The sequence below is a fragment of the Hypanus sabinus genome, chromosome 18 (genome assembly GCF_030144855.1).
Source record: "Hypanus sabinus isolate sHypSab1 chromosome 18, sHypSab1.hap1, whole genome shotgun sequence".
Lineage (NCBI taxonomy): Eukaryota > Metazoa > Chordata > Chondrichthyes > Myliobatiformes > Dasyatidae > Hypanus > Hypanus sabinus.
The window spans coordinates 30,155,660-30,181,338 of NC_082723.1; the positions used below are offsets into that span (position 1 = coordinate 30,155,660).

The 25,679-nt window shown below is 42.2% G+C and overlaps 1 protein-coding gene across 3 annotated transcripts in view; it reads right to left on the minus strand.

Moving 5' to 3' along the window:
• Positions 1–3,759: 3,759 nt before the first annotated feature.
• zbtb26 (zinc finger and BTB domain containing 26) overlaps positions 3,760–25,679 on the minus strand; it is a 66,413-nt gene continuing 44,493 nt past the window's right edge. The window contains exons 2-3 of one of the 3 annotated variants that reach the window (XM_059993961.1): positions 19,208–19,354; positions 3,760–15,829 (exon numbers count right to left, since the gene is read on the minus strand). In XM_059993961.1, the coding sequence (XP_059849944.1) occupies positions 14,443–15,819 (1,377 nt within the window). In that variant the 5' untranslated portion in view covers positions 15,820–15,829; positions 19,208–19,354 and the 3' untranslated portion in view covers positions 3,760–14,442. Of the gene's footprint in view, positions 15,830–19,207; positions 19,491–25,679 lie in introns of those variants that run through there. The other 2 variants (XM_059993963.1, XM_059993962.1) reach the window with 2 other exon arrangements.

Genomic DNA, 25,679 nt, shown 5'->3' on the forward strand with positions numbered 1-25,679 from the left:
TGTATTTGATGGATTGCTGGATGAATTCAACTGCAACAATCTCTGATTTAGTGGCTTCATAACATCATGGCATTACACTGCATGGCCAGGCCAACCAAGGAGTTGGACTCTGCATTAGGCCCAGTTGCCCGTGATTGGCCAAGTCCCTCTAAACCTGTGGATCCAGTTAATGGTAAGAGTCCATGGCATAAAAAACGTTGGGGATCTCTGCTGTAAACCATTCCTACCTGTGAACTAAGTCAAATATCTTTGAAACGTACCTCTCTCCAGCACTTCCTTTGGCTGCTCATGCCATATAACCCACTGCCCTGTGTAATAAAGTTGCCCCTCAAAACCTTTAAGTTATTCCCCTAACATTAAATATCTGCCCTACGCCGGGAGAAATGACTGGCCCTCCTCCCTATCTATGCTCTTCATGATTTTATAAACCTCTGTAAGGTCAACCTACAGCCTCCCTTCAGTCCGGGGAGAACAGTTCCTACCTATTCAGTCTCTCCTCATGACTCAAGCTCTCCAGTCACAATAACTTAACTGAAGCTTCTCCAGCTAAATCTTGCACCTCTTCACCTTCAGATCAATAGCAAGGCCTTTTCCCTGCAGCCGCTTTTGAAAATTGAGTCATCATCTCTGACTTCACTTTTCTGATTGTGTCCAGCAAGACCTGGTTGACTCAGTTTGTTGTATAGAACTTTGACTGTGCTGTGCTTACGCCATAATCGGTATGCGTCCGAAATAACATCTCCTTGCTGACAAACAATACTGGCACACCTCAAGGATGCTTATTTAGCCCACTGCTCTACCCTCTCTACATTCACATTTGTATGACTACACACAGCTCAAATGGCATCTATAAATTTGCTGTTGATACCACTGTTGTTGGTAGAGGCTCAGATGGTGATGATGGTGCCTCAGATGAGGCATACAGGAGTGAAGTAGATTGGCTGGTTGAGTGGTGTCTCAAAAACCTTGCACTCAACCTCAATAAGACCAAGGAATTGATTGCAAACTTCAGACAGGGAAAATTAGGAGAACATACAGCTGTTCTCATCGAAGAATCAACAGCAGAAAGGGTGAACAGCTTCAAGTTTCTGGGTGTCAGCATCTCAGAATATGTGATCATAAAGAATGTGTACCTAATAAGGTGGCCACTACATAAATAAAGACCAAATTCTTAATAATATCCTGCATATACACTTAGTATTTGTCCTTATATACACCCATAAGGCTAACAAGATGCCACATTTTATTTTAAGCTTCTAGTGCAATAGCAGTCCAAGCTCCATATTTTAATTTTGAACTCCCTTACAGTGTATGCATGAAGAGCAGGTGGGCATAGGACAAAGTTGATGGAAGATCCACAGAAAGTTTTTTGCCTTTACTTACACTTCATTGATTAGCTTAGTAAATAACCTACATTGCTCTAAAATTTCTCAAACTGACAAGTTATCAGTCTTGAAAATAATTGGGAAAAAATAAGGTGGACGTCAAAACTTGTGTGCTAGTTCTGCTTAATCTTCAAGTTCAATTGTCATTGTCACAGGTATACAGCTAAATGAAACAGCAATACATATGTATTGCCCTAGATTTTCAGCATCTGCAGTACCTCTTGTATAAATGAAACAATTCCTCCAGGGCCAAGGAGCATAGTTACACATGGCACATTTAGTTACAATAGCACCCAGGAATGTATTAGCACAAATCCAAATCTATGGACTCAAGATTGATGGTATTTGGGATGTTGTCTTGGAAACACATTTCTGCAATAACAAATATGCAGCAGTTCCTCACCTCGTGCTGGGTCAGCTGCAGATGAAGGCAATCCAGCTGGTCGTCCAGGGAGCAAACACTGGAGAGCAGCACTGATAGTAGAGCCGGCTTGTAGGGGCCAGCTCCCAGTCCCGAAGATTCCAGTGTGTCTGCTATGCCTCTGTTCTCTTCCAGACCATCTCCCTAGCTGACTGGAGCAGGCCAAGATTTGATAGTCATATGCTGCTCTAAATGTAACAAGCTAAATTCCTTGTTTTATAAAAAATTTCTTGTAGTTTGTTAACCCACAGGAGAGCAGGGAAGGGAAACAGATTTATGGGGGGCTCATTCCATGCCTCATTTGCTGACGTTATCCACAAACTTAACACTGCTCTAGAGGCTTGAGCAATTACCCATGTAACTGTTTAATTTACCATTGGCCCAACTTTCCAGTGAAACTAGTAATGATATTAATCAGTTTGAGATTTGCTGCCTTGCCTTAGGCAAGACATTTGAAGAGAATTCGGAAAATATAATCAGTGCACTACAGTACAGAAATAGGCCCTTCAACCCATCTAGTCCATGCTTAAGTTATTCTGCCTAGTGCTATCACCTGCACCCAAGCCATAGCCCTCCATACTCCTACCATCTAAGCACATATTCAAATATCTTTTTAAAATTGAAATCTAGCCCATATCCACCATTTCTGCTGGCAGCTTATACCACACACTCACCACTCTGAGTGAAGAAATTCCCCCTCGTGCTCCCCTTAAAAACTCCACCTTTAGCCAATAACCTCCAGTTCTAGTTTTACCCAACCTCAGTGGAAAAAGCCTGCTTGCATTTACCCTCTTTATACCCCTCAATTTTGTATACCTCTATCAAAACTCCCCTCATTCTCCAACACTCAGGGGAATAAAGTCCAATATAAATCATACATTACAGCCAAGCCTGTGGATAGAATTTGTATGTTTCATACAAAGATGAACAAATACACATTAATTTAACTAATCATTACTACTTATGTTTTATTTGAATCATAAAATTAAAAAGTAATGATTCAGAGACTCCCAAGTGAAATCTGACCACAGCACAATTCCCACTATGTGAGTACTTCATCCCACTAATCACCTGCCCACTTCATGAAGGGTCCTGAAGGGTTTTGCTCTGGAACATTTGCTCTTTATTCCTCTCCATAGATGCTGCCTAACCTGTTGAGTTCCTCCAGCATTTTGTGTTACCCTGGATTCCAGCATCTGCAGAATTTCATGTTCATCATTTTGGACATTGTCTCAATGTTTTTGTTTAGGCATTGCCTAGGCAACATGTAGTCAGATTACTTCAGATCTGATGTCTATTGCTTGTGTCCAAGGCCCCAAGAAATTGCAGTTGTGGATGCAGCTCAGTCCATCATGGAATCTAGCCTCCCCTGCACAGACCCTGTCTACACTTATTGTCTGAGGAAAACCATTATTATCAATTCTTTCTAATCCCCCATTCCATTGGCAGAAGATAAAGGTTTGAAACCACACAACACCAGAACAAATTTTATCCTGCTGCTATAAGACTCTTGAACAGAGCTCTTGTACAATAAAGATAAATTCTTGACTTCACGATCTACCCTGTCATAGCTCCTGCAGCTTAGTTTTATTTTAGAGATATAGCATGGTAACAGGTCCTTCAAGTCCAATGAGCCTATGCTGCCCAATTAACTTATTAACCTTTGCACTGTGGGAGGAAACCCACACAGTTATGGGAAAACATACAAATTCCTTACAGTCAGTAGCAGGATTTGAACCTGTGTTGCAGGCGCTGTACTAATCGCTATGCTACCATGCGCACCAACTTACTGTCCACCTGCATTGCACTTTATAACGTATCACTACAGTCTGCATCTGTTGTTGCTTTTTCCCTTTGTGCTACTTTGATGTACTCATGTTTTGAAATGATCTGCAAAGTCATGTGACAATAATAAACTGATTATTGCGCAGTAAATACAGGGCTCAATTTCATTTACAAAGCAGTTTATTTTTGTTTAAGTGAACTTGTTTTCCAGTGAATAAATTTGAATACTGCTATTGTAAAAAAAATCCTGCATTTGCAGTTATATTACACCAGGAATGTGTAAACCAGATATTACAGAAAAAAGGACTTTTATTGTTGTCAGTGCATCTATTAGAGTTAACTGCTAGGATAAAACAAATAGAAAAAGCTATAATTGATTTATTCACATAACATATGCAAAAAAATAAAAAAATAAAATCTTTTAACATTTGTGTATACATGGTACCATAAGGAAACTACTTTTTCAACCTTTAAGTACTGAATGTGCCTCAACACAATTTTGTCAGTATATCTGATATAGCATTTTTTGTTTTATGATTTGAAAAATAAAGGTTACAATTAACTTTTGTCCTTTACGGACTTTCCTTTTATTGTTTTTCAGCCAGATGTTGGAGTGGATCAGAGTTCAGTTACCCGTGAACGTTGAACTCCAACAGGCTTCTAGCTAAAATATAAAATTTGTAATGTGGTTGAGACAGCTGTTTAAGCTCATTACAACAGTTGAAGACAAAATCAATACAATTTCTGCAAAAGGACAACTAGATATTTCTTTTAAAATAAATGTACTACCCATCTATTCAAGAATGACAGCAAAGACACTCAATGATTTCAAGTACCTTGTATTGAGAAAGTCATACGCCTCTAAATAATGGCATCTCCTTAAATTCATACATCTGCAAATCCCAATCCAGAAGGTAGCATTTTAAACACATTAAAATGGTCTCATCTGAGAGAGCACTGCAGGACATAGGGCAAGTCCTAAAATCACAGCTTAGAGATTTCTCACTAACTTCAAAAAGAACTAGGCCAAGTGCAGTATATCCCAAAATTAGCTTAAATCAATTTGTCAAGTAAGCCAATTATGATATATTTAACTGCACACTATAACCAGTCAACATGCAGTGATGGGGAGGGGTAGGAGATGACTCAGTTTATCTCCCCCTTTCCTGGTTTCTTCACTGAGAAATACCAAGTCATCGCATTGAAAGAAAAAAATCATTTCTGAAAATCCATCAAATTTCTACGATGAAGCAGGTTTGATGTCTATAAAGACTATCCTGCGATCTTCAGAAAGGATATACCACAGATTTATTTTCTTGCAACAGCATTGATGTGAACATTGTTCACCTTTTCCTGGCCTCAGTTAACATTGCATCAACATCGTTAGCAAAGCTGGCTCATTCATTTTCTACAGCCACAGTCTCAAATATCCATTCTTAGCAAAAACCTAATGATTTTGCAGCTGAGAAAAATGTTGCGTCATTTCTAAAGCTAACTAATTAAAAGTACACATATAAATATATAGGTCACAAATACTGTCCCAGATGAGGTATATGCTATTGTGCTAGGAACCCAAAAAATCTAGTTTCAGGATCATAAGGTCAGGATACTGAAATAACCGTAGTCAGTTCTTATTGTGACACTGCATACAGTACTAGAAAGATGCATTAAAAACTGCTATTAACTATTAAAAAACTGCTGATAAAAATAGAACACACCTTTAACAGTTTTAAAATTACAGAGTCTTTTGTTGACTGGAAGCAATCCAAAATGGTAATCTTTTAAATGATATTCAGAACTTAAGTACATGTTAAAATCAACCTGATGAACCATTAATAGAGGAAATTAATTAGCAACTTACACACCTATTAAATATTAATTTTGACAGACATTGACAAACTAGAACAATTACAGAGGAACCTTCAGTATCCACATTGAATATTTTGATGAAATAAACAACCATTTTGTAGCTTTATTGGCTAACACCTTGTTCTTCCTCTAACCATGTTCAGCTTATTATCCTGACTTTAAGGGATTGCAATACCAACACAGGGAAAGTTTTCACTTCACCATTTCATACCAACTATTGCCTGCTGTGCTGCAAATATTAACCCCCTCGCCCCTGAAGAACTAAGTGCAGTGGATTCCAGTTAATTAGGTCATTGGTAAATTGGGGCAGCCACTTATTTGGGACAACTCTTAAAGAAAAAGAACCAATCAAGAAAATAGTCAGGATTTCCTTCATTTATTTGGGATGCAATACTACTTTAGGACAGAAGACTGTTGCTGAATAGTTTCTAACATTAGTCACACACAAGAGCAAACTGTTTTAAAATCACATCAGTTGCATGTGCTTGTGATCAAAAGGCAGTGATCTTTGTCATTGGAAGTTGGTGAGAGAAAGCAGTATGATAATTTGGAACTGTCTTGCTCACTGCAATTTCAAGCATTCAAGCTAGGAGATGCCAGAAAGGGCCGGGAGTGAAATTGAAACAATTTTACTACATCAACAAGTTAGAAATTATAGTCAAACAAAAGAACACAGCAGATGAGTTCCTCTGTCGATAGCTATTAGAAACCAATATAGTTTTATAGTACTGTAGTAATATTAGTGTTCTAATTTTGTTCTGTATTTCATTTAAATACATATTGTTACTCAGTTAAATGTTAGATTTTTTAAAAATACCTTTTTAACCATTTCCATGAAACTTTGGATAATTGGGGCAGCCACTTAATGGGCCAAAATGTACTGGTCTCAATGTGTTCCAATTAACTGGAATCTACTGTGTATCAAACAGAAAGTAAATCTGATTTGTCTGATTTTCATTGCTTTTCTATGTGTTACTTTGAGGGTTGGAGAGGATGGGCGGATATTATCTAATGTCAGACACCTGGAATACAAAATAAATTTATTCAGAACCATTTCCATTCATGGAGTTCACATTCTATTCACATTCAGCTCTAAAAATTTCTGTTTCATAATCAAAATGGTATTTAAGCAATCTTGGTACGCCTCTGAAGACCCCTTAGAGTGAGGCATAGCAGTAATGCCATTTGTTACGTCTTCTCCATCCCCACAAGTGGCTTTCCAAGCTTGACACTTATGGTGATCAGGAAGTCTTCAAGCCAGGGAAAAAAAAAAATCACTATTGGATCCAAAACAATGAATGTTCTTATTGAGATTGGGGAAAAAAAACAACAACCAGGATAAAAATAATCTCCCAGGTATTATCTTGTTATATATCCATGACATCATTTACTCACTCCCTTGTACATAGATTCCGAGTCCCTTTAAATGCATCAATACTATTCACTTTAGCTTATTCTTACAAGGAATCTATAAACACTACCCTTGCTAATCCACTTCGCATTTACATATTCTTTACATACATGCAAGATTTGCATTTATGTAACTTTTGGTAAATTTTATGTATTGCACTGTACTGCTGCTGAAAAACCTACAGTGAATGGCCAATTAGGTACACCTTGTGCAGATATCTAATCAGCCAATCATGTGGCAGCAGCTCAATGCATAAACAATGCAGACAAGGTCAGAGGTTCTGTGTTGTTCAGACCAAACAGAGGAATAATTGTTGGTGCCAGGCAGGGCGGTTTGAGAGTCTCACAAACTACTGATTTCACACACATTCTCTAGAGTTTACAGAGAATGTTGCAACAAAGGAAAAAATTCCAGTGAATGGTGGTTCTGTGGGTTAAAACTCCTTGTTAATGACTGAGGTCAGAGAATGGCCAGATTGATTCAAGGAAGTTGACAGCAACTCAAATAACCAAGTTACAACAGCGGTGTGCAGGAGTATCTTTGAATACACATGTCGAACCTTGGAAGTGGATGGGCTATGCCAGATGACGTTGGGTTCCACTCCTGTATCTAGTAGCCACTAAGTATGTCAGTGATAATAAACCTGATTCTGGTAATCAAGTTTCTTCTGAATTTCCTGTGATTCCATGAGAGAATCTGATGTTGATGGCCTCTAGCTTTGCAGCTCCCTGTGAGTGACAACACTTTCTCTGATCTATCAGACCTTTTACCTTTTCTTAGGAGACTCCAGGCATACATTTGTTCTTCTTCTAAAACATTTTTGCCCTACCGTTTCTATATTCCTGCTGCATGTCCATCTTAACTGAACGTAATATTCCCAATGTGGCCTAACTAAGGTCACCATTATGTTATCACAGCAACTCTACTTTCACAATGACTGAATTGACCTACGTCACAACCTCCAGTAATGTGTATTTGTTTTCCCAAATCCTCTTGCACCACAAACCCCTCTTAATCCTCCAATTATTGTTCTTCTTACTGAACACAGCATTTTATTTGAAAATATAAATTCTGCTCATTTATTAAAGTCTTGTGACATATTGCAGGATTCCATGTTAATAACCTTCCTAATTAGGAATCACCATAAATTTAGCAGTTTTGTTAATTCTAAAGTCTAAATATTTAACATTAGTGCAGTACTCAACTCTGTGAGATCCTACTTTCCATCCTAAACAGAAATCTATTCAACCCTTCTGTGCTGGCAGGCTATTTGTGCCTGCTCTGGACAAGCTAAGCAATCCATTATGAGGCATCATTCTGAAGACCTTCTGGAAATCCAGATATATTACATCACTTTTGTTTTCTTTTTAAGTTGCCTCTTCAATGAATTCAATGACTTTGGTCAAACAAAATTCTCCCCCATAAATCCTCACTGATTTCATCATGTTTTTATAGTTTCTAGTTTTGTCTTTTTTTTTGGTTAAAAATTACATTACATTTCCTACCAAAGTCATATACATCTTTCTTCTCAATACTAGCCATATTGTTAGTTATCAGCTAGTCCTTTGGGCCCTCAGCTGTGACTCCATGTAGCTGTTCATATTCAACAGCAGCCACGCCCCAGGTTCAACAGGTGGGTGAAACCAGGCAGAGAGCAGCCTACAGTCTCACACCCCTGTGAGAAAGAAATCCTATGGCTAGGAAGAAGGTTCTGCAATGATCTGTGGAGAGCAAAGCGCATGACAAGGCACAGAAGATGTCATGGTCATCCACTGCAACCAAGGAAGACCCCAGTTTGTGATGGCTACTCGTACCACTGAACCCACACTTCCAAGGTCAAAAGAGTGGAATTGCCCCAGTGCAATGCCTTTTCCACTTTACAAACTCTCCTGCACAGGTTTCCTGTCATCGTCAGATACCATGGACAACCACCAGTCCTTTGGCACTAGATATTTTAATGAATTTTTAAAATATGTAACAGCACTCTTACTTGTCTCCTCCTCCCCAAATTCTGTTGAAAAGCATCAATGCAATTGAAAACCTATAGGGATTTTAACTAAAAGTATATTTGTAATTTTTCACCTCCAACTTCTATTATATAATTTTAATCTGATTTTCTGATCTTGTGGCCAACTAATTAATCTTCCTGATAAATACCAAATTAAGGGTCTCGGATCTGAAACATTAAGTGTTTCTGTTTCCACAAAAGCTGCCTGAACTGCTAAATGTGGAGCATTTTCTGTTTTTCTATAACATTTTCACCATTTCTGTATCTTGTCCTCTCAATTAACTTTTATTAATAGTTTCTGTGCTGGTAGAATATTGTGTTGCTTTGTGTTCCCTGATGTGTCCATTCTAGTTTTGATCTTCTCACTGAAATCTCTTGTTTTCTCTCAGTAATCTAATTTTAGTTATTTTTATTTAGACATACAACACCCCAAAGAGCCGCACTACCCAGCAACCCATCTATTTAACCCTAGTCTAATCACAGGACAATTTATAATGACCAACCAACCACCCGGGCAGTCTTTGGACAGTGGGAGGAAACTGGAGCACCTGGAGGAGGCCCACATTCACATAGGAAGAATGTTCAAACTTTCTTACAGAGGACACTGGAATTTAACTGACATCCTGAGCTGTAACAGTTTGCTAACCACCATGTTATTGTGAATTTGTCCATTTTCTAATTAATTATATCTTAATTCATCTACAGAATCACATTGGTGTTCAACTTGATTCTTTTGAACACTTCCTGCTCCTCTTGGCTGTTGAACATTTTTAAATGTTTCCCCTATCACACCATAATTATTGACCACATTCTTCTTTGTGGTTAATAATCACAATGGCAGGGAGGCTATCAACATTATTCATTGTTGATAGACCCCTAGCCTCACATCATCAAGGGCATCTTCAAAAGACATGCCTCAGAAGGCATATCCATCATTAAAGACCCTCACCAGCTCGGACATGCCTTCGTTTCATTGCTACCATCAGCAAGGAGGTACAAGAGTCTGAACATGCACACCTGACATTTTATGATGAGATTTCTGAATGGACAATGAACCCATAAACACTACCTCACTATTTTCTTTTTGCACTACTTATTAAAATTTTTAATATATTTATTATAATTTATAGTATAGTCTGTATTGCACTATACTGCTGCAACAAATTTCATGACACGTCAGTGATAATAAACCTGATTCAGATTAATTTTATTTTCTAAATTCTTTCTTTTTCAAATAGCCTCACAAAATCATTTTCCTGTTCATCTTGGCCTTTTGAACACAAATTATCTTCATGGAATTCTATAAAACCCCACCATCCCAGCCATGCTCTCTTCTCACTACTGCCATCAGGAAGGAGGCGAAGAAGATACAAAGACTGAACTGGTCCTACAACCTGTGGACTCATTTTCAAGGACTCTTCATCTCGCTCTCAATATTTATCGCTTATTTATTATTATGCTTGTTTTTATGTTTTTGTATTTACTGTGAATGCCTACAAGAAAATGAATCTTCAGGGTTGTTTATAGTGACACAAGTACTTTAATAACAAATTTACTTTGAACTTCATCAGCAACTTATCTGGAGCCCTATCAGCTTCTTTTGGGAGGGTGGCATTTGGAAGATAGCTTTGGCAGCTAATAAAGCCCTTATAAGAAAAGATAACTTTGGATTGTTAGAGTTGACTGAAGAGCCTTGTGACAAGAGTGCTTGAGAAATATAGCATAAAAATATAAACTTCCTCTGATATCCATTTCAGCCTCAAACACTGAGGGGCCAATGGTGATGATGGTGGGAGGGTACCTACTGCATTAAAATCTACTCCCAGGACAAATACAATTACATAGTAAAATGGCAGAATTATAGCAGGTAATAATTCCATAAATCAAAAGAATTATTTACCAGCTCTACAGTTAAAACCATAAGTCGCAGGGTAAATGGAACCCAAAATTCTGCCAGTTTTAGTTTTTTTTTGGCTCAATCAACAACACATCGATTAATGCAATGGGAAAAATCTGGCTAGTGTGCTTAGAATGCAGCTTCAAAAATACTTTGCTTTTAATTTTTTCCCCCCAATAAACTTTATTACATTGGAAAATGGGTTTATCACTAAATTAAAACATCTGTCCAATTTTAAAATCTGAACTATTTGCTACTTGTATTGGTGTTTAGTAGTTAGTTTAGTTTAAAAGTTTTAAAAATATGACTATTAGTGTCCTTGTGCAGAAAAATATGTAAATAGCTTTATTCATTCTATTTGTTTATTGAGATACAGCCACAGAATAGGCCCTTCGAGCCACTCACCAGCAACAACCCCCCCCCCCCCCCAAACTTACAATGACCAATTAATCCACCAACTATGGGCAACCAGAGCACCCAAGGAAACCCACACATTCCACAGGAAGGACATACAGACGGGATCCGAATTGAACTCCGCCCCGAGCTGTAATAGTGTTGCGCTAACCACTATGCTACTGTGGCACCCATTTTGTGTGCCTTTAAGAACATTATTAAATGGGTGTAATCAGAAACTCACTAAAGCTGTTTTGCAGAAAATTATATTTGCTCTTGAAAATTCCATATTTCTAAATGAATTTCACCAACATGGTCAGTGGAAACATTAGGTCCAGTGTATTCTTACTGACAGATTGCTTAAACATTCAACTGCTCCAGAGACTGGATTTTCTTTTTTTTAGGCTGTGTAATTTTAGGGAACTGAATGCAGCAACAGTCAAATCAAGGGGTGTGATTTAACAGCCCTACAGCAGAGTTGGATACTCTAAATATCTGTTAATGGGAAATGGATCCGAAAGTTCCTAAGGATGTGTGGGCAGTGGCTTGTTGTTAGTTTTTCGATTAGACTGATTAATTCTTAGACTGTTTAATTTTTATTTTCTTTGCAGTTTAACAATTAAATGCCCGCTAGTTTTTTTTAATCACTTATATACATGTAACTGTTTATTACATTTCCCAGTAGCCACAGTATGTATATGTATTTGTTCAGTGTTCCCCCGCAACCCCCCGCGGTTATATTTGTATGATTCTGGTAAGTTCTGGAAGCTTCTCTAGTGCTGCATTATTTGAATAGGGGCCATCCATTAGCTGACTCTTCTGTAAAGTTGAATGGAATGTTTCTTATCTATGGAGTATAAAAAGGGCTGACCACGTAGCAACAGAATCTTTCTTTCTTTTTGCTTCTCCGCATCTTCACTCTCTGCTCCTGTTACTGTCTAACATTTTTGTTCTATTAAAACAATCATGAAACAACAAGTTTTGTGCCTCTTTCCCAACATCTTAAAGAACCTCTGATTAAAAGCGTTGGGATCCAACACTGCATTTGACTTCAGTTGGAAGCCCTTGGAATTAAATTTCAGTCTTGAGATGTGTGCACTGTACAATTGCTGTTGGAGATTCTACAGTCTGGACGAGATATTAGACAAAAATCCTGTTTAATCTCTCATCAGGGAAATGCAATAAATATCCAAAGCTACTACTAGCAATATTTGGGTGTGGGGGGGGGGAAAAGATGATGGAAGGAGGGAGGGGTTTCAGTTCTTCTCTGGATTTTTGGTTAATTTTACTCCTCAGACAACACTTAAAAACATTTACCCTTATGCTGCCCTGGCTGCTACATTTCTTGCTCTGTTACAGTGACCTAGACTTTAAAACTACTTCCCTATTTCAGTAGCTAAAAAGCATTCTGGATTGTTAAAATGAAACACTCCTTCCTCGATTTTAGAGACCGATGTTTCTTCAGAAGGCATTTTCACCATGTTAGCAAAACAATGAAATGGATTGCAACATCAGAAATGCCAGTTCAACAAAACAAAATAGGCATAGAGGTGGAACCTCCCTCTTTGCAAAAAAAGATGTTTGCACTCCTACCACTGGTTTATAGATTAGTTTTGTATATCAGTGATATATGCACCGACCAAATTCACAACTGTAGTGTTATTCAATAAATATAGCTGCTCACTAAACTAAGTTATCATCTAGTCTATTCTGTTTTGAAGAGAGAGAGAGAGCAGAGAGACGGGATAATTTGTAAAATAGCCCAAGCACTCAAAATGTCCAAACTTCAAATTAATGCACATGTATATCACTGGGAAATTTAAGAGGAATTTTGTACAAACTATGCTTCAGAATAACAGAAGTGCTGCAGTTTGCAATCAATTACCTGACTTTAAAAACAGAAAACCAGAAAAATGCACATTATGTTCAGCAGCTCCCACAGCAACAACTCTGATTTAGCTTACAGTTGTGCAATTCCAATGAGAGAAACGTGCCCATGATTATTTCAGAGATTACAGATTTAACTATTTGGTGCAAGTATACAAAGTACTAATCTGCCATGGACGGTCCCAAGCCCAGCTGCAATGGGGGGTGGGGGCAGGGGACAGGGTGGCTAACAAACACATCTCATAAAAACCCAGTGCTATAGAAATGCCAATAGAAACTCCAAAGACCTCTCCCGGGGACAGCAAGGGTCTTGGCCTAGAAGAAAAGAAGATGGGCTACATGTAGAGCAACTTGAAAGACACTCCTGAACAGAGAACTCTACCGAGCTGTTGTTGGCAGCCTATGCCCCAGCAGGGGTGATGGGCTTAAGTACAGAATCAGTACTCTTGGGGAAACTTAACTGTCCATTTGCTACAAGATGTAAGCATTCTCTTGTGCATCAACAAATAACACTAGTTTCCCATCTAGCATATATTACTGGTACTACCCTGGAGACAAAGGAAGACAAATGAAGAAAGTGTGTTAAATGTTTCAAATGGATGCTAAGATTTTGTAAAACGTTATTAGTAAAAGACGGGATTTACCAAAAAAAATGTAAGATGCCTAGAATAGCCAGGAACTAAACAAGGCAGATACAGAACTATTTCCTCTAGTACAAAGTAGATAACATTTAGGGACAAGACATTTAGGAGAGTAATCAGGATAAAATATAGTGAAAAATCTAGAACCTTCTTCCCCTGAAAAGGCAGTGAATGCTGCATCAATTGAAATTTTCAAGATGGAAGTCAACAGATTTTGGCTGATTAAGAAATGTGGAACAGAGCCCAAAGGTGAGGCTTAAGCAGAGATTAGTCAATTGTGGAAAAGGCTGGGAGGTTTGAATGGCTTCCTCCTGTTCCTATGTTCGACAGTCAATAAGGCAAGGTTTCATAACTGATGTATTCACCCTGGAAAATCAAATGCTTTCCATTACCTACACATAAAAAGGTTTTTTTTTGCCTTATTACATAGCCCTAGAGGAAAGAAAACCAGACAAATGCAAGACTATGTCACCAATTCATTCATAGAAACTATGTGGCCCATTAGAAAGCATTCAGTTCATCTAAATGCACCTTTCAAATTACACCAATTCCAGACACCTAATAGAACAACTGTTAGAGTGGGCTCTATTTCATCTAATGGAAATCTACTTAACATTTCTTCCAAGTGCAGTGTTCTGCATATTTACTAACCCATTTGGAGGAAAACTTTTACCAGCTTCCCTTAAGTGTTAAATTTACTGCTTGCCCAGAGGTTTTGTTGACCTTCTTAGAAGAATTACCACAGTCATTCAATAGTATCTACTTCTAGAGTAATTTCTTGTATGCTTCCTTCAGTGACATTATCTACACATTTCTTGCCATGCTGTTCTTTGAGGTGTCGCCTGAGAGCTGGCTTATGTGCAAAGCCCACATCACAGTAGTTGCACTTGTGCGGCCTGTCACCGCTGTGGAGATTCAGGTGGTCCTGCAGAGAGCACTTCTGTGTGAATGTCTTCCCACAGATTGTGCATTGATAGGGCTTGATTCCTGTGTGCACCCGGATGTGCCGCGTCAGGTTACTTTTCTGTGTGAAAATCTTGCCGCAGCGCAGGCACAGGAAAAGTTTGTGAGTTTTCAGATGGCTGATGAAGTTTTCGAGATGTTGAAAAATCTTACCACACTTACTGCAGTGGTGGGGCTTCTGAAGCCATTTGTCCTGCATCTTAAAATGATTGGTGTACATGGTTTTGTTAGCAAACAGTTTTGTGCCCCTGTTACGCCTGAACAAAAACCCACCCGCGGCTGCCATTTCCTCGTTTGGAAAGCTACTTAAACCTTGTAGCTCAAACTCATTGGCTGCCAGCATATAACTGGTGCCATTGACCATTTCTGACAGTCTGGGGGGATCAGCCACAAAGTTTTGTAAACAGCTATCTAACACCTTGTTGTTTCTAGAATCCACAGACGAATTAATGAGGGAGTGCTGCGAATCAGGAGAATTTGCAACAGCCCTTTCGACACTGTTGCTGAAATTATTGGAGAGATGGCTCAGACTGTCACCATTTTCACTGTCCTGAATATCACTGGTGAGAGATTCCACTTTGACAATCCGGATGTTGCTGTCTTCAGAGTCTGTTTCACAGTCGGAGACATCTCTCGTTTGCGTGAGATCTTCCAGTTTGTTCTTCCCGGAATCGGAGAGTGGGCTTTCCTGTGACCGTTCTGAGCTCTCAGGAAATGCTGTGGAAGTGCTGCTTTCCCCAACCTGGTGCCCTTGGTCTTCAGACAACAACTTTGGCTCAATGTATTTAGAAAGAGCTTGTGTGCATTTCTCCACAATGTGGCCCATTTGAAGGTAGCTTGCAGCAGTTAAGTAGTTTACCAATTCCTTTACAGGGAACTCTAGGATACCAGTGTAACAGGATAAAAGTATCTGCTCTCCAACCTCAGAACTCTGGAGAAGAGAAATTCTGACATCCTTTGAATCGTTCAGCAAGAATTGGTCCCTCAAAAAGGGAGAGCATGCAGCGAAAACTATTTTATGCCCCAGAAACGCCACATTGTTGATTCGAATTGTAACATCGCAGAATCGTTTTTGTTGTCTCAATAAGTTCATTTTTTGCAACATGGAATCTCCATAGCTTGTAAACTTAAACCGAAGGACATCAGAATTTGGAGCCATGTTTCCAAACCTGGAAAGAAACAGAAAGGACATGAACTACTTACTGTAAAAAGAAACATCACTTGGTATATTTTGTTATTTCTACACTATAGCTCCCAGTACTGTGATGCCATTAAAAGTACTCATTTTGCATATCAAGTTCAGCTTCAAGATTGCTCCAGTCATGAAGCAATCTATCCAAAATATAAGATATTACAAAAGTCACTTCTGAAATATTTAGTTAGTTTTGGTTAGAACTTTGTCCTTTGAGGACAAGATTGTAGTGCTACTCCATTCAATGCCAACACACACACTGTCAATTCAATTACTAAAACACAATGACTAAATTTAAAATAATGTAAGTTATTTAGAATGACATCCAAGTTGCAACTGAATTTAAAATAAAATAAAGTTAAAAAAATAAAAATAAGGTTGTAAGAAAGTGGCTGCCCCATTCAAGTATTGCACTTTTCCATGTTGTAAAATACATTAAATACAAAACAGAATCAAGAATTAAAGCTGAAATTAAAGAAAAGCTCTGAAATAAAAAGGTAGCTGCTCACTTAAAACCAAATATTGCACATGCCCATGTACTGCACTTAAGAGACTGTATTGCCCATAGTGTCTATGGACCAAGGGCGGGTGGGGAGCATTGTTCAGTCCCACGACAGCCCTGGGAAAAGCTGTTTTTCAGTCTGGATGTCCATGCAGAGATGATTTTGTATCCCCTGCCAGATGGTAGGAGATTGAACAGGTGATAACTGGGCTGGGATGAGTCCATCATGATGTCACAAGCCCACTGTAGATAGTGAGAGTTGTAGATGGCTTCCATATCTGGTTGTTGTGTCCCAGTGATGTTCTGTGCAGTCCTGATTACTCATTGAAGTACTAACTGGTCGATCCTGTTCCAGTTACATACTGTCATGCAGTAGGTCAGTATGCACTCAATTACCTATCAGTATATGTTTAACAGGAGCCTTTGGGCAGATTTGCTCTCTTTAAACTCCTAAGATAGTATAGGTGCTCCTGAGCCTTCCCTACTATCAAGGTGGTGTTGAGGAACTCCTCTGTGACATTCACTCCCAAGCACTTAAAGCTGGAAACCCTTTCCACTTTATTAGTAAAATTCTCATCTTCAGTTTAAAAACAGCTGCATATTAAGCCAACTTTTGGTTGCAGACCACATACACATTTACCATAGAACTTTGACACAGTTTAAGTATATGTCTTTATTAGCTTTCACAGGGTATATGGGGTGGACACCATGGGTAGGGGTAGCACCTCTGCTGAAGGAGTGTCAATTCTGAGGTAGCTCACACAAATTTGCTCCCAACCAGACACTCAGCTCTCACCTGTGGCTCCAAGTAACTACTTGCATGTGACAGAGGCCACACCCCAGTACACCACTTTGACAGGTGAGCCAAACCAGGTGACGGCCTCATATCCCAGTGAGGTAGGGACATGCCTGTCCTAGCATGTAAAATCAGTTCCAGCAGACTGGGTGGAAGAGGTCTACAGTGAGATCCAACGGCCAGGAAGGCAGTTCTGCCAATGCTCCTTGGAGAGCAAAGGGAAATCACGGAAACAAGGAAAACTCCAGTTGTGATGACTACTCGTACCACTGCACCCAGACTTCTGAAGTAGAGAGTGGAACTCCCCAGTCCAACAGCTTTTCCATTTAAAAAATTCTCCAACACATTTCCTCATGCAATTCACATCAAACTGCCAACTCTAACTGTCATCATCTGATATAATTGGCAACTAATCATTAGCTTGCGTATATTTCAAGGTTCTTGTACTGCGCACTCAGAGTCAGAGATCAATGTATGCACTACCCAGAGAATGGCAATAGCCCAAACCATATGACGCAATAGCCACAGCTCTACACACCGTCCTTACACATCTGGAGAAGAGGGATGATTATGTGAGAATGCTGGTTTTGGACTACAGTTCAGCATTCAACACCATAATTCCCTCCAGGCTCAACAAGAAGCTCGGAGACCTCAGCCTTCACCCTGCGTTGTGTAGCTGGATTCTGGACTTTGTCAGATCGCCGGCAGGTGGTAAGAGTGGACTTCTTCACCTCTGCCCCTCAACACAGGTGCCCCTTAGGGCTGTGTACTAAGCCCCCTCCTTTACTCTGTATACCCATGACTGTCACCACTCACAGCTCCAATCTGGTAATCAATTTGCTGATGATGCTACACTGATTGGCCTAATCTCAAATAATAATGAGGCAGCCTACAGAGAAGATGATATCACCCTGACACAGTGGTGTTAAGAAAACAACTCTCCCTCAATGTTGCAAAAACAAAGGTGGTGGTTGTGGACTACGGGAAGAATGGATCTGGGGTTGAGAGGGTGAACAGCTTTAAGTTGCTTGGCATACATATCACTGAGGATCTCATGGTCTGTACATACCGGTTGTGTGGTGAAAAAGGCACAACAGTGCCTCTTTCACCTCAGTGGGTTGAAGTTTGGTGTGGGCTCCCAAATCCTAATAACTTTCTATAGGGGCACAATTGAGAAAATCCTGGCTGGCTGCATCACTGCCTGATATGGGAACCGTACTTCCCTCAATCATAGGACTCTGCAGATAGCGGTGAAAACAGCCCAGTCCATCTGTAGATGTGAACTTCCTACTATTCAGGACATTTACAAAGACGTGTGTAAAAAGGGCCCGAAGGATCATTGGGGACCTGAGTTACCTCAACCACAAACTGTTCCAACTGCTACCATCTAGAAAATGGTACCACAGCATAAAAGCCAGGACCAACAGGCTCCAAGACAGCTTCTTCCAGCAGGCCATCAAACTGCCTAACTCAAGCTGACACAACTGTATTTCTTTGTTATATTGACTATCCTGTTGTACATACTATTTATTATAAATTACTATAAATTGCATTTAGACAGATGTAAAGATTTTTACTCCTCATGTACATGAAGGATGTAAGCAATAAAGTCAATTCAATTCATTAAGTGGGAAATATACAGCGTGCTTTAAACTTTAAGGACGTGACTGGAGTGCCAGGATTTGAAGAATGAACAAGTCTCACTAGCTAAGGAGTGGACACCTTTGATTTATACTTGGATGACATGGCTCAACAAGGGTCCAAATCAAGTCTTTATCTGGAAGCCAATTTTTAAAACTGCACCAATATTTAAATGTATTTAAATTCCAACATAAAATGTTGTGCAGATTTACAGTTTAATTTTGGCAAAGTTACTAGCCTGAAGTAGTGACACAGAGAAATGAGTTTAAAACCTACAAAATCTGAAGAATTTAAATTCAAGTTATTAAATAAATCAGGAATAAAATATTAACATCGATAAAAATTACCATAAAGCTAACAGTTCGCCATATCTGGTTCACTAACATCCTTGTAGGAAGAAAATTCAATGTTCTTACCTGGTTTGATCTACATGTGACTCCAAACCCACTGATATGGTTCACACTTAATTGACCTCTGAAACAGCATCACAGGCAATATGGGATGGATGATAAATGTTGGCCATATCAGCAATGTCCATATTTCATGGTTGAATAAATATCTGTCTGAGAGAAGCACAGCAACACATTACTATCACTGTATAGCAGACAGGTAGACCACGACATTTTAAATGTTTTAGATATTGAAATACAGCATGGTAACAGACCCTTCAGGCCTAATTACAACCATGTGACCAATTAACCTAAGACATGGGTTAGTAGGTACGTGGGAGGAAACTGGAGCACCTGGAGGAAATCCATAGTCACAGAGTGTGGTGAACTATGTGCCTGTCTGGACACGCCCCCTGCTGACTGCTCCTGTGGCTCCTCCCACAGGCCCCTGTATAAAGGCGATCTGAGGCCTGACGCTCGGCCTCAGTCTCCAGGTCATAGTATGATGGACACTCATTCCTGGTTCCTTCTTCCAGTCAATAAAAGCCGATATCTCGCCTTACGTCTCAGTGTGAGTTATTGATGGTGCATCAATTTTATTGACTGGAAGTTTTAAAACATGGAAACCGTTTTGTGTCCGGAAAGGTTGGATTTGGACCCTCAAGACCCTGACGCAGCTCTCGCTTTTGAACACTGGCTTGCATGCTTCCAATCGTACTTGGAGGAGGTTCGTGCAACTGAACCCGCCGTTATGCACAGAATCCTACTCTCGAGGGTCACCCCCAAAGTTTACTCCATTATCCGGGACCTGCCGACCTACGATGGGGCACTGGACGCCCACAAAAGACAGTACCCACGGCCGTTGAACACTGTCTACGCAAGACATCGTTTAGCTACCCGGCAACAGCGGCCTGGCGAATCGTGCGCTGAGTTTCTCCGAGCACTACAGACACTCGTCCGACCTTGTGACTGCAAGACGCTCACGGCAGAACAGCATGCGGAGCTGCTGGTGCGAGACGCCTTTGTGACGGGACTGAGGTCAGTGTACATGCGCCAGCGGCTGCTGGAAAATGCCGACCTTACCTTAAGCTCGGCGATAGAGACGGCCAACGCTCTAGAAGCTGCGCTGCATAATGCTGATGCTGTCCAGTCGCGCGATTCCCCGCCGGTTCCGTGGACACCTCAGACCCCGCCACCGCCGGCTCCCGGGAGCAAATTCGCCAACGCCGCTGCCAGTCGCGATTCCACGAGCTCTCCGACCCTGACCACAGCTGTGGCCCGTCAGAAGCTCGTGCTTTGTTATTTCTGCGGCCATAAAAAACATCCTCGACAACGCTGTCCAGCGCGAGAAGCGACCTGCTCCAGCTGCGGAAAGCGGGGCCACTTCGCCAAGGTCTGTAAGTCTCAACCTCGAGCGGAGTGCAGCGCTGCGGGTGAAACGTGGGGGCCGCCATCTTGCATGCCCGGATGTGGGGGGCCATCTTTGTCGACGTCAGCACGCCCCGCCCCCGACCCTCCGATGCTGACCGGGTTCCCGGATGTGAGCGGCCATCTTTGTCGACGTCAGCATGCCCCGCCCCCGACCCTCCGATGCTTACCGGGTCTCTGGCCACTGTAACTCTCGACCAAAGCGCCCCACACCAGCTTGCAAGGTCCATGATGGACATCCGGGTGGAGGGGCACAGGACTAGATGCCTGTTTGACACAGGCAGCACTGGGAGTTTTATTCACCCGGACACAGTGCAACGCTGCGGACTCGCAACGCGGCCGGTCAGTCGGAGGTTCCATTTGGCTTCTGGGTCGCAGTCCACAGACATCCGGGCGGGTTGTGTAGCGACATTGGTGGTGCAAGGCACAGAATATCGGAACTTTGAGCTACTGGTCATGCCTAATCTGTGCGCACCTGTGCTATTGGGGCTGGATTTCCAGAGCCATCTCGAAAGTGTGACTATGGCATACGACTGGCCCCTCCCACCACTCACTGTCAGGAATCCTCAGTTTTGTGGGACTTCTTCACATACCCCGCTACTGACCTCACACACACACGGGCACACACGTCCCATCCAGAACCAGGCCGACAGCTGCGCTACCGACACCACTTGCAGCCTCTCCACTCTCAAGGTCCCTCCCCCACCGCTGTTCGCCAACCTGACCCCTGACTGTAAGCCTGTGGCAACTAAAAGCAGGAGGTACAGCGCGGGGGACAGGGCCTTCATTCAGTCGGAGGTGCAGCGGCTGCTCAGGGAGGGGATCATTGAGCCAAGCACAAACCCTTGGCGGTCCCAGGTGGTTGTTGTTTGGACCGGGAAGAAAAATAGGATGGTGGTGGACTATAGTCAAACCATCAATAGGTTTACGCAGCTTGACGTGTACCCCCTACCCCGCATCACGGATATGGTCAACCAGATTGCTCAGTACAAGGTGTACTCGACAATAGATCTGAAATCCGCTTATCACCAGCTCCCCATCTGCCCAGAGGACCGCCCCTACACCGCCTTCGAGGCGGGCGGCAGGCTCTATCACTTCCTGCGCGTCCCTTTCGGTGTCACGAATGGTGTCTCTGTCTTCCAGAGGGAAATGGACCAGATGGTGGACCAGTACCAACTGCAGGCCACATTTCCCTATCTGGATAACATCACCATCTGTGGTCACTACAGGCCAGATCACGACGCCAACCTCCAACGATTTCTCCAAGTGGCCTTACTTATAACAGGGACAAGTGTGTGTTTGGAACCATCCGCCTTGCTATACTTGGGTATGTCGTGGAAAACGGGGTTATTGGCCCTGATCCCGAACGTATGCGCCCCCTGTTAGAACTCCCTCTTCCCACCACTCTCAAGGCCCTCAGACGGTGCCTGGGTTTTTTTTTCCTATTACGCCCAATGGGTCCCCCATTACGCAGACAAGGCACGCCCCCTGGTCAAGTCTACCTCATTTCCCCTCTCTGCTGAGGCCCGCGCGGCCTTCAGCTGCATTAAAGAGGACATTGCCAAAGCTACGATGCATGCCGTGGACGAGACTGCTCCCTTCCAAGTGGAGTGTGATGCCTCCGATTTTGCTCTGGCTGCTACCCTCAATCAGGAAGGCAGACCAGTAGCATTCTTTTCTCGCACCCTCCAAGGCTCCGAAATTCGGCACTCCGCGGTGGAGAAAGAAGCCCAGGCCATAGTGGAGGCTGTTAGGCACTGAAGGCACTATCTTGCTGGCAAAAGGTTCACCTTGCTGACCGACCAGCGCTCGGTTGCGTTCCTGTTCAGCAACCAACAGCGGGGCAAAATCAAAAATGATAAGATTTTGCGGTGGAGAATAGAACTCTCCACCTACACCTATGATATCCTGTACCGGCCTGGCAGACTCAATGAGCCCCCGATGCCCTATCCCGGGGAACATGTGCTAGCACACAGCTCGACCAGCTGTACACCCTTCATGCACAACTTTGCCATCCGGGGGTCACCCGATTTTACCATTTTGTGAAAGCTCGGAACCTGCCATACTCCCTGGAGGACATCAGGACGATGACCAGGGACTGCCAAATTTGCGCTGAGTGCAAACCGCACTTCTACCGTCCTGACACAGCACAACTTGTCAAGGCCACCCGCCCTTTTGAACGACTGAGTGTTGACTTTAAGGGTCCCCTTCCCTCCACTGACCGCAATGTCTATTTTCTCAGTGTTATCGACGAGTACTCACGGTTCCCCTTTGCCATCCCCTGCCCCGACACCACTGCCACGTCCGTCATAAAAGCCCTGCGCCAGCTCTTCACTCTGTTCGGGTATCCCTGCTATATCCACAGCGATAGAGGGTCCTCCTTTATGAGTGAGGAGCTGCACCAGTACTTGCTAGCTAGGGGCATTGCTACCAGTCGGACCACGAGTTATAATCCCCGGGGTAATGGCCAGGTGGAGCGGGAGACTACCACAGTGTGGAAGGCCACACTTTTAGCCCTTAAGTCAAAAGGGTTGCCGGTCTCTCGATGGCAGGAGGTCCTCCCTGAGGCACTGCACTCTATCCGCTCTCTGTTATGTACGTCCACCAATGCCACCCCTCAAGAAAGCCTATTCTCTTTTCCCAGGAAGCCTGTCACTGGGACCACCCTACCAGTTTGGCTGATGTCCCCGGGGCCAGTGCTGCTCCGGAAACATGTGAGGAGCAATAAATACTCCCCGCTGGTAGAGAGGGTTCACCTTCTACATGCAAACCCCCAGTATGCTTACGTGGTCTTACCTGATGGGCGGGAGGACACGGTCTCCATCCGCGACCTGGCACCCGCAGGTGCAGCAGACCACTACCCTGAAGACTCTCCGGTAACTATAAACCCTGCACCAGAGGTGACACCGTACTCACCAGGCCCTACTCAGACTCCTCACGACACTTGTATACCGGGCGTTTCGTACGCATTTATACCAGGCGCCTCGCACATGCGTGAGGGATCACCGGCGCCTAGTGGGCAGGAACAAGCGCAACCTCCGTCCCCTGTGCAATCACCAATGTCGCCGGCATCCATGCGATCACAGCCGGTGCTACGTCGATCGCAGCGACAGATTCGACCACCTGATAGACTTGACTTGTAAGAAACTTCGCCACATGGGGACTCTTTCAAACAAAGGGGGGGTGAATGTGGTGAACTATGTGCCTGTCTGGACACGCCCCCTGCTGACTGCTCCTGTGGCTCCTACCACAGGCCCCTGTATAAAGGTGACCTGAGGCCTGACGCTCGGCCTCAGTCTCCAGGACCTTGTATGATAGACACTCACTCCTGGTTCCTTCTTCCAGTCAATAAAAGCCGATATCTCGCCTTACGTCTCAGTGTGAGTTATTGATGGTGCATCACAGAGAGAACGCACAAACTCCATACAGTCGTGGGACTGAACCCGGGTCACTGGTGCTATTATAGCATTACACCAACATAACACCTCTACTACACTGTACATTGAATAAAAGCAGAAAGCCCAGGGAATACTCAGCATTTCAGGCAGGATTTGTGGAGAGAATTCTGATTCTCTCTTCACAGATGTTGCTTGACTAGATGGAAATCTTCAGCTTCTTGTTTTTTTATTTCAGATTTCCAGCAGTTCCCTTACACTTCTATGTACTAAACTAAGTTGCCCATCTGCTGTCATCCAGCCAAGTAATCCAAGTAACAGCATTGTTAATGTTCTCTGCACCCTTGCAGTTTAGCACAGCCTCACAATAGAGGGACAGTCATATTGAACAGAGATGGACAGATTTCTTTAGCTAGAAGGTACTGAATTTGTGGAATTTATTGCCACACGTGGGGAGAAGGCAAGGAGAATGGAGTTCAGAGGGATAATAAATCAGCCATGATAGAATGGCAGCACAGACTCAATCAGCTGAACAGCCTAACTCTGTTCCTAAATCTTATGGGCTTAATGAGAAGTACCCAGAACTACACACAGTACCCCAAGTGTAATCTCACCAACATCTTATAAAGCTATGAAATGACAATCAACTCTCGTACTCAGTGCGCTAACCAAAGAAAACAGGAGTGCCAAGTGGCTCCTCCACCACTATGCCTACACATATCACTTCCTTCAGGGAAGTGATAGACTATATACCCCCAGGTCTTGATCTCTGTTCTACAACACTATCCAAGGTCCTGCCAATGACTGTGTAAGTCCTGCCCCTGTTTAGCTTCCCAAAATCCTTTTCAAATGTGTGGGAAATACTGGATAAATAAAATCAGAACTCAATTCCATAAACAGTCATTAATTTTAAAACCACTTAAATTTAAAAGATGGTTTCAATTTTTTTTCTTATTTTGAGTGATATGAGTTGAGATCATATTTCTGGCCATCAAGATCTATCCTTGTTGAAGCTTTGGAATGGGTGCAAAAGAGGTTTACCAGAATGCTGCCTGGATAACAAGCAGTTGGATAAACTTGGGCTCTTTTCTCTGGAGTTGCAGAGACTGAGGGCAATCTGAGAGGGGTTTATAAGATTATAAGAGGCATAGATAGAATAGACAGACAGTATCTTTCTCCCAGGATTGAAATGCCTAATACCACAGGGTATGCATTAAAGGCGAGAGGGTAAGTTTAAAAGGAGATATTAGAGGCAAATTGCTTTTTTATTTTAAAAAAAAGAGTGGTGGGTGCCTGGAAAGCACTGCCTGGTAGAGGCAGATACATTAGAGACTTTTAAGAGACCTTCAGATAGGCAGATGAATGTGAGGAAAATGTAAGAATATGCTATTTAATTACTCATTTATTTGGTTCAGCTCAATATTGTGGGCTGAAGGGCCTGTTCCTGTGCTGTACTGGTCTATGCTCTATCAGCTTCAAATTCAATGAATGGTGAAATGAGCTCAAGGTGTAAATAGCATTCTCTGGCACCCTCAGCACCTCTGACGATGGGACACATCGCTTTCTCACAGTAGCTGGGCCTCAGCAAGAACTGCTTCGCCGGTGAACACACACCAAAAGGTTCATGGAAATAGACAGCAATTTTAATTAGATGGTACTTTTCACCGTTCCAGATG